This window comes from Equus caballus, chromosome 27 (assembly GCF_041296265.1).
Source record: "Equus caballus isolate H_3958 breed thoroughbred chromosome 27, TB-T2T, whole genome shotgun sequence".
In the NCBI taxonomy this organism is placed as follows: domain Eukaryota; kingdom Metazoa; phylum Chordata; class Mammalia; order Perissodactyla; family Equidae; genus Equus; species Equus caballus.
This window is the reverse complement of record NC_091710.1, coordinates 34,297,361-34,310,536: the sequence shown is the minus strand read 5'-3', so window position 1 is coordinate 34,310,536 and position 13,176 is coordinate 34,297,361. Positions and strand designations below refer to the sequence as shown.

Here is a 13,176-nt window from a genome sequence, read left to right as displayed (position 1 = left end):
TCAGTAACACTTTGGATCGTGGTTGAGTATTCTTTTCTAATAATCAAAATCAGTTTCCTGGAAGGGAGAATAAATTTAGAAGAGAGATTAGGTGTATGAAAGTGGAAAACCACTCACAAAAAGTGTGAAAAAAATCACACAAATAGCAATAGAAACATTCCATCTTTAAAATCCAAGGGGGGGGGGGGGATTAAAATCAAAATATGATTGGCAAATTAGAGCCGTGACATAGAAAACAAGGAAAAGGAAGAATTCATTTCTAAGCAGGTCATTTGAGTGAAGAGCCTCAAATTCTACCAAATCAAGCTGCATGGTCTGAATTTGATGGGCAAGAACAGGGACCAAACCACAGCCCTTGTGAGGCCTCAGTGATAGTAAAGGAGGGTTATCCAGAAAGGAGAAAAGCTTAACTTGTGGGTCTCTGAGAAGTGTGGTTCTGGTACAGGTTTAAGAGACATGAGAACCTGGCCCTCAAGGGACAAGGGTTCTGCCATAGCAGGTTCAGTCCTGGGGGCTGCAGCAGCATCCTCGGTGGACCAGGGTTTTCTGTTTTGAATTGGCGTGAGGTATGGTGGCCTAGAGTGGATGCTTTTTCCTTTCCACCATTTTTTTGTGTAATTACTAGCATGTTTGAATGCTGGATGTGTTTGGAGCCCTATACCAGGAAGTGACTATGACTGTAAATTCAGTGTTACGTACATCGGGACAAACTAAAATCTAAAGACAGCCTGAGGGACCTGAGAGAAGAACCTCTGGTCCAATCCCTTCATTTTACAGTAGAGGAGAAGGGGGACCTGAAATAGTGCCCCAAGCTCACACAGTTTGACTTTAAAGCCCTGGTTGTGATCATCGTTGCAGAGAGACCGAGATTCAAGTTCTTGCTTCCTCAATTGTGAGCAATGTGAAATGAAGCAAGCTATGCAACATCTCTGAGTTGAATTCCTTACCTGTAATAATAATATTTATCTCCTAATTATATGGTACTTTCAACTTAAAATGCTTAGTTAAATGATCCAGCATCCTTGTTTTGTATGTAAATTATATCTATTTTTATTTACATATAATAATATATATTTATATATAATATATAATAAAATATATATAATTTATATAATATGTTGTATATCATACATATTATATATATATAATTTAAAAATAAACCAAGGAGCAAGAGATATTATTGTATGAGCAACTCAAGGCCACGGATAATGTATGTTACCAAGTCAGAAACATGATTTATATCAGATCTCTTTCCTCTACACATGCATGGACTTAAGGACCCTCACAGATTCATTTTTCTAATTCAGAGAACCTGGAGAACTCACTTGTAAAATTCACTAGACTTTTCTAATTCTTTTTTTTGCCTTTTATATCTTTCTTTTGTCAACCCATCAAAAAGGTGACAATCATCAGTACGGAAATAGTTGTTTGTTCAACACTAGAATATTTGTATAGGAGAGATCCTATCTAGTCCATTCTTTCCTGGTAAATCTCCAAACATCAGTCTTTCACAATTCATGATTCTTATTGCCAGGCCTGCTTTTACAAAAGTATAATTTGTGGCCTTGCAATTCCCCAAAATACAGCTTAATTTAACTGAATCCTTAAGAGATAATTGACCAAGTTAGTTATGCATGAAAACTCAAGCCTTACGACCTACTGCAGCTCCATTCTCCTGTTGACTATTAAACTAAGTTAATGATCTGGAGCTGTGTAGGGGTTTCCAGAAATAACACTATAATGGCCAAAATGCTGTAGTTAGCAGCTAAGAAAAAGACCTGTTTATTTTTTTTCAGGCAATTGCCCAAACCTATGCCATAGTATTTTTATCTTAAGACGTGATCTACTATGAAGAAACAGCAACACATTACAACTCAGACGAACAAAAAACATCTCCTTAGTGAAAACAAACTCATGAGTGATTTCACTCAGATTTTCAAAACTATGGTAGAGAATTTTCTTGCAGCCGATGCTTTAGAATGGCATTTGGATATGGATTAAAAGTCAGCGTTTGGGAGGACCACAAAAATGGCTCTTTTAAACAAGGTAGCAGAGAGCAGTACTGAAAAATAGGTTTTTGTCCAAAGGTGAAAGGCTAAAAATGGCCATCTTGACATTGCAGTTAGTTGTAAGACTCATTTATTAGTAAATAAAGATGCACACACACACGCATACATTGCACTTATGGAAAACTTGAAAGTCAGAAAGTTTCTCAAAAATTCAGTGTCCCTGGGTCTCCAATTTATACCCTGATCCTGCTGGCCTTTTGCAGCAAGTCTTTATGGAGGCCTTACTCTATGCAAGGCATCCTTACGTGATGCTAGGGGAGATAGAAAAATCAAACAAGACAACTGGAATATTTCTTTGAGTACATAATAAAACCTATAACTAGAAATAAACGAGAAAATCCCACACATTAAATGGCCTCGTTTTGCAAACTGATTTTGTGTCTTAGCATTTCTGTCTTCAAATCTAGGGAAAACTGCTTGAATGAACTCCTTGTTAATAATTGAAAAGAACAAATAGATAAGACCTTTAAATTTTGTTTGACTCTTGTTGATTTCTTAAATGTCATAAACAAACAGCCTTAAAATGCAGATGACGAGCTAGTAAAAATATTTTTGTAATAAATGACAAATGGTTAATATCCCTAATATTTAAAAATCAGTAAGAAAAGAAAAAATGCTTCATCAAAAAAGAAGAGCTATAAGATTAAATAGGCAATTAAAAAAAATAAACTGGTTAATAAATATAAAAATATTCAACCAGTATAACAAAAGGACCAGACAGAAAAGGACAAATATTGTATGATTCCACTTAAATGAGGTAGTTGGAATAGTCAACTTCCTAAAGACAGCAAATAGAACAGTTGCTACAAGGGGCTGGGTAGGGAGGAGAATGGGGAATTATTGTTAAACAGATACAGAGCTTCAGTTGGGGAAGAAGAAAAGTTCTGGAGATGGATGGTGACAGTTGCACAGCATGTAAATGTAAATTACATGTAAATGTAATTTACGCCACTGAACTGTATCTTTAAAAATAGTTGAAAAAATTGGGGCTGACCAGGTGGCTAAGTGGTTAAGTTCGTGCGCTTCCCTGCAGCGGCCCAGGGTTCGGATCCTGGGTGCGGACATGGCACCGCTCATTAGGCCATGTTGAAGTGGCGTCCCACATGCCACAACTAGAAGGACCCACAACTAAAATATACAACTATGTCCTAGGGGGATTTGGGGAGAAAAAAAAAAAGCAGGAAAAAAATAAAATAAAATAATAGTTAAAATAGAAAACTTTATGTTATGTATATTTTACTATAATAAAAAAAATCAGCCAGTTTGGTATTCAAACAAATGTAGACAAACAATAATGAGATCATTTATTTTGCTAATTAAATTAGCAATAGAATAGAAATTATAATGCTGGCAATACTTAATGTGAAGAGAAATAGGTACGTTCAAACACTGCTGAAAAGAAGTACAAACTTTCTGGATGGCAGAAATATATATCAAATGTACCAATACCCTTTGACCTCTTAATTCAAAGTAAGTGAATTTGCCTAAGGAACTTATAATTCTTACTGTTTAAAATATACAAGATGTTTCAGAAAAGAAAAAATAGTGAGAAAATAAAAGCTCAATGTTGGTTAACTGATTCATGGTATAGCCATAAGAGGGAATATGGAGCAGCTGTAATAAGTCATATGCTTCAGATATATTAAGTGAAATCAAATGTTGCAAAACAATATACACTATGATCCCAATTTTGTACAACAAAATATCTTTACATAAAAAGCTAGAAGGATAGACATGAAAATGTAATATATCTATAATTGCCAATGGTAGTGCGGTTATGAGAATGTTTAAATTTTCCTTTATACTTTTCTATATTTCCTAAACTGTTTAATAATGAATATTTTATAATCATAAAATTCAAAGAAGAAAGCAAATAATTAAATATTAGTAGTACTTATAAAATAATGTTGTCCATCCTCAGCTTTCAATGAATTATTTGCTACAAGCTCAAAAAATAACTATTAAATTGAAGATATGTCAGAATAGACAAGAATCAGAGCATGCCATTAAAATTGGCTAATTCAATCAGAAAGTAGCCCAGTTTCTTTCAGTCAAAAATGATCCCAAGTTTTACTTTTCACGGGCTTGATTTTTGTGCCATCAGAGGTCCCAGGAAAGCATGAGAGCAGCCATTGGTGAAGATCAAGTGGAAGTTGGGTGTGGCAGGAACACTGGCTGGGGGCCAGCACTCCTGGGGTCTCTTCTCTGCCATTTTGAGCAGCGAGACCTTGAGCTAATAACTACCCAAGCTGTTAAATGAAATAGCCTTTAAAAGGAGATTCTACTGAAATATTATCTCAGGAAAGCATGCCCATTGATTTATCAAATCAGGACTGAGAATTCATTATGTTCAAACCCTCCACAAGACTATTCCAGAACTGTCTCTCTTCCATCAAAAGAGCTTTCTCCTCCAAGCCCTTTCTCCATGTTCATTTCTTCTTTTTTTTTGTCATTTTCTAAAGTATTTTTTTATTGAGATATAATTGACATATAACTATGTTGGTTTCAGGTATAAAATGTCATGATTCAATATATGTGTATAGTACAAAATGATCACCATGGTAAGTCTAGTTAATATCTATCATCACACATAGTTACCCTTGTTTTTTCTGTGGTGAGAACTTTTAAGATCCACTCCCTCAGCAAGTTTCAAATATAGAGTACAGTATTATTAACTATAATCACAGGGCCGGCCCCGTGGCCGAGTGGTTAAGTTCACATGCTCTGCTTTGGCGGCCCAGGGTTTCACTCATTCGGATCCTGGGTGTGGGTGGGTATCACTCATCAAACCATGCTGAGGCGGCGTCCCACATAGCACAGCCAGAGGAACTCACAGCTAGAATATACAGCTGTTTACTGGGGCCTTTGGGGAGAAGAAGAAGAAGAAAAAGAAAAAAAAAGAAGGTTGGCAACAGATGTTAGCTCAGGTGCCAATCTTTAACAAAAAACAAAAAAACTATAGTCTCCACTCTGTACATCACATCCCCAGGACTTATGTATTCATGTTTATTTTTGTTTCACCAGCACACTGCCTTCTCTAGGGTTTAGTAAATCTTTGTTGAATGATAAAAGTACTGTGTCTGGGGCTGGCCCGGTGGCGCAGCAGTTAAGTTCGCACGTTCTGCTTCGGCAGCCCAGGGTTCGCCAGTTCAGATCCCGGGTGCGGACCTCGGCACCGCTTGTCAAGCCATGGTGTGGCAGGCGTCCCACATATAAAGTAGAGGAAGATGGGCACGGATGTTAGCTCAGGGCCAGTCTTCCTCAGCAAAAAGAGGATGATTGGCAGCAGATGTTAGCTCAGGGCTGATTTTCCTCAAAAAAAAAAAAACTTTTTTTAAAAAGTACTATGCCAGGCGGGTTCATATTTGGGGCTTAAATGATTATCCAAAAAGTGAATTTATATCACATTTACACAGGAACAAAGGGTTCCCCCCTTAACTAAAAATATCACTGATAGACAAAGTTGACGTCCTGCATATTTTAAACTTAAATTGTTCAAAAGATGTGGTCAAAACAGTCTGGCTGAACAAGAGAGCTCCTGGAGGTAAAATTAAAAGGAGGTGAATTTATTTATTTATGAGGCCTAAGCCCTGTCTTTTTGTCCTCTTTCTCCATCTTATAACCCCAGAATTTGGATTTTAAACACTGAAAAGGCTGAAGCCCGGGGTAGATGGTGGGGGAAGAAGCCAGATGTGGGTCACTGAAGTTTAAACAGAAATGAATGTTTTAAGGACAACCATTACATTCAAATTGAATTATTTCTCTCAATTGAATAGACTGTTTAAAAATGATTTTCAAATCCGTCTATCATTTGTCCTATTTCCTTTGAGCATTTCAAATGAAAATTATTTGCCACACTAATTTCACAATGCTCCATTGAACACAAATTTTATTGCGACATTTTCCAAGGACAGGAGGCTTTGGTTCCTGTGGGAGAGAAATAAATTTCCAAAGAAATTGCTTGGCTCATATCACTAGAAGAGAGGTTTACGCTATTTGCCCCAGGGCTAAACGAAGCCAGAAGTTGAAATTACTTGGAATGGGTTTAAGTTTTTTTTTAATTAGTCGCTAGCATCTAAAAATTGGGAGATTTGATATAAAAATATAGAAGTCTAGGGGCCCCTGAAAAACTTTAAACCCAGAACGATGGGGTTGCCGTGTTAACACATGACAACAATCCAGGGAGCCTGGCTGGCGCTGCCCTCTGGAAGGGTCCTGGGCTCCCCAGTTCTCTCCATCCCGCCATGGCTTGCCTTACTCACCAGCATTACATGTTTGAGTGCCTGTAGACACTTAGCTTCTGCTTCTTTTTTTTTTTTTAACACAGTACAAAAATGCAGAAGAATGTCCTTGGATGATATCAATAATATCTAATATCAGTCATTCAAATGTAGCAACCAGAGAGTTGCCTTGTTAGTGACTAAGTCTTGTCATGCTGTTTAGGAGTTAGCCAAGTGGTTTTTCTTTCCTTGGTAAGACTACAGTGGAATGTGCAAACATCCAAATCGACAGGGTGTGGATAGCCCTGTCAAGAACTTCCGTGTAGCAGACGCTCAAACTGAGAAGAGCATGGTAGGAAGTAAACATCACAGGTCCTTGTGTCAAATCTCTTTTTTTTTAATATACCATTGAGAACCAATAATTAACAACAGTAGCAAAAAAAACAGGTGTAATTTGTGACAGTTTTTTATTCTAATGTATTGATGGGGTTTCAGAGGACCTAAGACAGCTGATGGGAAACGGGCTACATTAATCCCTGCCTCTTGGAGTCCAATGTTTCAATACCCAAATCTCACTTCATGCAGATCAGCTAACGAGCCCAGTGTAGTGTCAGCTGCCCATGACAGACCAATGAAACCTCGGGGGATGCGTTGAAGGTTACGAGAAAGAAAGGACCCTGAGCTGTCCTGGGGACCCTCTTTCATCTGGTAAAGCACCCCTGCTCAGTGACACTCAATGACTTTTCCACTCTTTCCTTCTCTCAGTTTGTCAAGGCTCCTCGGATCCACAGAGGTTAAAGTCAAGGTCTTGTTTTGTTTTTGTCTTCTGGGTAATTATTTAAATATGAATCGCATATTTTTGTTTGATGTGCCTACTTAGTAATTTACAATCATAACGCCGAAAATTATTGAGGACTTATGTGCTAAGCTTACGTGCATTATCTTATTCAAACCTCACTACAAACCCCAGGAGGTGTGCACTATTTCAGCCTCCTTTTTTGAAGCCGAAGAAACTGAAGTTTGACAAGGTAAATCGTGTGTTCAACATACAGCTAGGAAGTGGCCTGCTCCAAAAGTCTTCCTTTCAACCACGATTCTGCAAGTGCGGCAGCCTTCAAAATGTAGCGTGTCCATTTCTAACAGGAGTAAGAATTAAAACTATGAAAATTGAGCTTGGGCCCAAGACACAGGCTGTGTCAATAAATCAAAGAATGGAAGATGATGAGATTCAGGGAAGGCCAAATGCAAACCGACACATCACCAAGGGAAATGTTTTTGGGGGTATTAATATTATTAGATGATGAACAAGCCACAGAACACAAACCTCCTGAGAGATGTAATGAAATTAGAGAAGATAACATCAACAATCAAAGAGAAAGGAATGGGGCTTAAACAAGAGGAGACAAAAAAATTAGCATGTTTTATTCTGGAAAGATGCTTACTTAGTGGGGTAGGTATATTGGGATTGCACAGACTCCTAGAAACCTAATTAAATTAAAGTATAACTTCATCTGGTTACTAGTAAACATTAAGAACTCATCTAAGAATTGATATGCTTTGGAGGAGATGCTTAGAACATCTCTTTTTTTTTTTTTTTTTTGGTGAGGAAGATTGGCCCTGGGCTAACATCTGTTGCCAATCTTCCTCTTTTTTTTTTTTTCCCCCTCCCCAAAGTCCCAGTACATAGTTGTATATCCTAGTTGTAAGTCCTTCTACTTCTTCTATGTGGGTTGCCACCTCAGGATGGTTTGATGAGCAGCGCTGGGTCCATGCCCAGGATTGGAACTGGCAAATCCTAGGCCGCTGAAGCAGAATGTACAAACTTCACCACTACACCACTGAGCTGGCCCCTATATTTTTAAGGTCTGGATTTTGAATAAATAAAGGAAATTAGTATGTTTCGGAGGTGTATTGCTATTTTCTAAGTTTGAAGGACACACTGCAGCCTCGGTGGTCTTTTCAAACTGCAAATCTGATCATGGGATGCCTTCATCCAGTAAAAAGGCTTCCCACTGTTTATCATGTTTAGGGTGAAACGGTCCTTAACACAGTCAAACAGGGAATGGAAAGTTCTTGCCCTTACTTTTCCAGCCTCCCCTTGAAGCACACTCCCCTTTGCTGACAATTGCAGGTGTTGTGACAGTCCCCGGAGCATCCAGACTTCAGAGGGCAGCTCCCTCTTCTTGTCATCTCAGGCCAGGTCAGGTCCCCACTTCCTGGCCCTCCCAGGACCTCTTCTTCATAAGCCCCTTGATGCTGCCCCACCAGACTGTAAACTCTGAGCAGGCAGAGGCAGACCTGTCCTTGCTCACCTTTGTGTCCCAGGCACTTAGAAGTAGGGAAAAGCCCTGGAATATCTAAATAGAGGAGTCCCATGCCCTCCTGAGATGCCACTCTGCAGAGCTGAATTCTGGTTGGGTAAGTTAGGGAGTCAGCGGTGGAGTTAGCATTTTTATTTTGTTTTTGAAAAACTAGGATGAAAAAGAGTCTTGTGTCTGTAAGTTAAGACATGGCTATGGGCCAGCACGGGTGGTCTAAGCGCTTAAGTACTTCACGCTCCCCTTGGGTGGCCCGCTTTGGTTCCTGGGCTCAGACCTACACAGCTCTGTTAGCAGCCATGCTGTGCTGGCAGCCCACATACTAAAAAAGAGAGGAAGACTGGCATGGATGTTAGCTTAGGGCAAATCTGTCTCAGCAAAAAAACAAAAAAGGACATGGCTATGAAATCCATGCATCTTAAACCATAATTAAGAGAGACTAAATTCTCCCATTTGCATTTAACCCTATTTAAAAACAGACTCTGCCTCCAGCTCTCCTCTTCACTCCCCTGCTTTATATATCTCCATCTAAGACACTATATATATTTCACTTATTTATTTCGTTTATTGTGCGTCCTTCCCACTAGGAGGGAAACTCCAGGAGGGAAGAGATGTTTTGTCTTTCTGCTCGCTACTCCATCTCCGGAGACTACAACAGTGTTTGGCCCACAGTAAATGCTATCCTTATATTTGTTGAATGAATGGGTTTAGGTTAGTAGTTTTTTTTGCCCAGAGCTAACAGAGAGAAAGCATCGATTAGCCCCAAAGCAAACTTTCATGGAACCCGGTCGGTCGGGATGTTTAAAATCTTACTGAGGGTGTATTCAATTGTGATCTTTAAAAATGAAGTTTCCTATTATATCAGGGGTCATCAAATTTCAGTGCATCAGAATCACTTGAGGGCTTGTAAAAATGCAGATTCTCGCCATCAGAGAGTCTAACTCTGCAGTCTGGAGCGGGCCCATCACAGTTCAGGAGCTGTTATTAGTTTGTGGCCCAAGGGCCACGGTGAGAAAAAGACTGGCTGTGAGTATGCAAACAGTAGATTCAACACGTGCTGAGTAAAAACTCAGTGTCTCTCTCCAGCAGTGTTAATTACCGACATTCGTTCTGCCACCCTGCGGGCTTTAGCAATGAATAATGAATGTCCAAAGGACGGGTACTCTTCTTCCCATTTTACATATCAGGAAAAACTGTTCATCCTCACCTCCTCTCTTCCCCTCTCCTCCCGCGAATTTATGAGGTTCCCACCAGGATGAGAGGCAGAATCTCAGAGGTGAAAAAATAGCGCGTAAAGCTACCAAGAACAAGAGGGAAAGTGCACGGTGTCCCAGCGTCTAGCCGAGACCTCCCGGGCAAGTAGACACCTCGTGGGCACAGCCTTTGCCTTATGCCCCCGAGGCCGAAGGTTGGAGACTTTTAGGCGCTTCCCGCTGCAGACGTGGAGGCCAGAGCGAAACATTCCAGCCCCGGGCGGAGGAGGCTGGGGCGGGGCTGGGGGCGGGGCCAGAGGACGGCCTGAGGCTGCGGTGGGCGCGTCTAGCCGCGGGGCGGAGGCGAGGGGCGGGGCCAGGGCGAGGGGCGGGGCGAGGCCGGGAGAGCGGGCGGGGCTGAGGACGGCGGGAGGCTGAGGCCGGCGACCCAAGGCAGAGGCGGGGAGGCAATGCTGCCCAGGCTCGTCCCTCCCCTTAGGGGCGGGCGCTGCGGGAGGGCGCGACCGACCGGGGACGCGGGAGGCAGTGCGCTGCAGCCGCCCGTGCGAGGGCGCGTCGCTCCTATCCTGGCCATGGCCGAATGTCCCCGCAGCAGGAGCAGCTGCTCCCGGGCTTCTCACCTCTCTCCCTGAGCGCTCTCCCTTTTCTACCTCTGGAAAACCCTGTGTTCTTTCTGGGGCCGTGGCGAGGGGCACGGAGCGGCGAGCCAGGATGCGCTGAGGACCGCCGGAGCGCGCGTCTCAGGTGCCGCCGCGTGTCTAGGCGCAGGAGCCGAGCTGCCTCGGGCTGCCTCGACTTCCCCACTGCGCACCTGCCGCCCCCCGCCGCATTTGATGTGCAGAGAGAAGCCGGACACCATGATCCTAACACGTAAGCTAGACTTGTGCCTTGCCGTTGGGCCGGCCGCGGGAGCCAGCTGCGGAGGGGACTCGCCGTGGAGGAAATGTCACCCCGCCTTGTCAAGTCGATGCCTGACGTTCTGTGCTTTTGAAACGCTTTCCAAGGAGGCTCGGGACCGAGTCGCCCGAGTTTCTTGGAGTGGAGGAGGTGGAGTGTGGGGAAAACAAGGGTCCTAATTTGGGGAGGGAGGTCTTAATCTCGGGTAATGACTCCTGGCTAGTTCTTGCCTGGGGGCCGCGAGCTGGCGCGCCCCGTGGGCTCCGGGTAGGGCTCAGGGGGGCCGACCGCGACTGATGAAGTGAAGCCCACGTTAATTTCCCGATCGGGCTGGGGGGCGCAGGGCCAGGCGCGGGGCGCAGGGCCTGGCAGGGGGTGCAGGGCCGGGCGGGGGGCCTAAGGGCGGGTTGGGGGCACACGTCCAGGAGGCTTCCAGCCCAGCTGGGCCGGCGGCCCTGCTATTCTTATTCTAAACCCCAGGCGGTGGCCTCTGGCTCAGAGGGGCGCGGCGCGACCACCTTTTTACGTATCTTTTCTTCGGAGACCGTTCCGGGCTCGGTACTTGCTGTCCTTCTCCGATATAAGTCCAAAAGGAGCTTTGATTCCCTGAGAGTTTATTATTTAGGGACATTGAGATCGTAGTGGCACTACGCTCTCAAACTGCTGAAGTTAGATTCATCAAAAAATTGCTTTAATTTCAAACCGTTTTTGTTCAAGTATTTTAAACACTGGAAAATAACTCAGACCTAGCCAGGAAAGTCTGGGTTTGGTGGCTGCCGGCCCCTGGAGAGTATTGAAGCAAACCCGTGGCTTGCATGCTAGGGCTGCCTGCTAGAAGGGCTCCTGTGTTTCTTCACGTGCTGGGGCTTTGAATCGGGTTTCCTAAAGTGCCCCATGGAGATGCCCACGCCCTTGGCTCGAGAGGTGGCGCCCGCGCGGAGCGAGTCCCTGGGCCCGCGAAAGGAAGGGAGCACGCTCCCGACTCGACTTTTTTCATAGCGAGGGGACGGCCTTTTGGAACCCTGCCCCACTTCTGTGCCCCTGTCCCCACCTCCAACGTCACAGGCCAAGCCTTTGATCCTTCGGAAGGAGTTACACCCCTGGCCGCAGCAAGCCCACCCTGCCACGTGTAATTCACCGAGGCTCCGCGTGTCTTTCCAGCGTGCAGCCCCTATTTCGAGCAGAGTCGGGGTGAGGCTGGCGGGGTCGGCGTCCTTGGTCTGCAGCCTGGGTCTGCAGCCTGCTAGCTAGGCAGATCTGGGAAGTGACATGACCTGTCTGTACCTTCTTCGTCTGCAGCGTGGAGGAAATAACTATTTACCGTGCGGGGAGGTTGTGAGGATCAAAGAAGCTAATACAAGTGCTTAGCACAGTGTCTCGTACTGATGTTCAACAAATACGCGATTTATGCTAATTACTGTAGAAAGAAACCCTTGCGTATAGTCACTACTCTCCACTGTGGAGAGGAAGACCATGCCTGACGCTGGCCTTAAGTCTTTTTACACCCAACATGGTTGGCAAATAGGTTCATTCTCAGGATTCAGAGGCTGCTTCAGCCACTGTTGGTGAGCTGAGAAATGCAATCTAGGTAGGCATAGCCAGCCGTTACAGAAAGATTCTTGAGGGTGGCATGTATGATGCATTTGGAGAGAAAAAAAATCACAGCTCTGGAGAAGGCAGAATACTGAGTCTCAAATTACATTTTTTTCAAAACTCTATTTGCTGAAGGGTTGAGGGAAAAGAATAGCCCCGCAGAACTCTGAATGTAAATCTATCAGCAGCTCCAAGAGGTCGGCTAATTCAGCATCCATCTGGACTGCAGGCTGGTCCTCTGCAGAGATAATTTGCAGACCATAAGTGTGGAATTAATGGAGGCACCCAGTGCCATCTTGGCTTGCAGACTACAGCAGATGGTTGGAGGGGTGCCCTGTAAGTCAACAGCCCCCCTAAAGAAGAACTAAAGTCCCGGGGAATGAGTGTCAAATAGTTAGCAGATGGGCGTTCAGAAGTTATTTCGAGACGTTTTCTGAGAAAATGTTGGCGATTGTGCATATTAACTTTTATTGTGGCATGCATGATTTACGGTGTGGCCCAATCCTGGGTGCATATTTTTTTCATTAGCACTACTGTTCAGAGTTTAAAATGAAGCAGAGCAGACTGACTTTCTCTCCCAGCTGTTTTTAAAAGTTTGCTTTTGACAAAAACAGATTTTATTTTAATTCAACCTGAGTGATACCTTGTACTTGTGGCTGGAAGTTCCTGAAGGGGCCCTGACTTGGTTTCCCCACTCCACAGCATCAGAATAAGGAGCTTCCAACTCAAGTCTTTCCCTAGAGTGGAGGAGAAAAGTGGTTTTAGTGACTTCCATGTGTCTTAACTTTCAAGTTGTACATCTTATGAGCAACACCACTTTACTCCTTAAAGAGTGAAAAGGTTGATCAGCTAAGCAATTAACTGG

The 13,176-nt window shown here is 43.5% G+C and overlaps 1 protein-coding gene across 7 annotated transcripts in view; it reads left to right on the top strand.

The window, feature by feature from the left end:
• Positions 1 to 13,176, top strand: part of DLC1 (DLC1 Rho GTPase activating protein) — a 479,693-nt gene that overhangs the window by 426,422 nt on the left and 40,095 nt on the right. Inside the window, exon 1 of one of the 7 annotated variants that reach the window (XM_005606354.4) lies at positions 10,196 to 10,691. The exons of 5 other annotated variants lie outside the window; for them this stretch is intronic. In XM_005606354.4, the coding sequence (XP_005606411.1) occupies positions 10,655 to 10,691 (37 nt within the window). In that variant the 5' untranslated portion in view covers positions 10,196 to 10,654. Of the gene's footprint in view, positions 1 to 10,195; positions 10,869 to 13,176 lie in introns of those variants that run through there. One more of the 7 variants, XM_014736595.3, reaches the window with a different exon arrangement.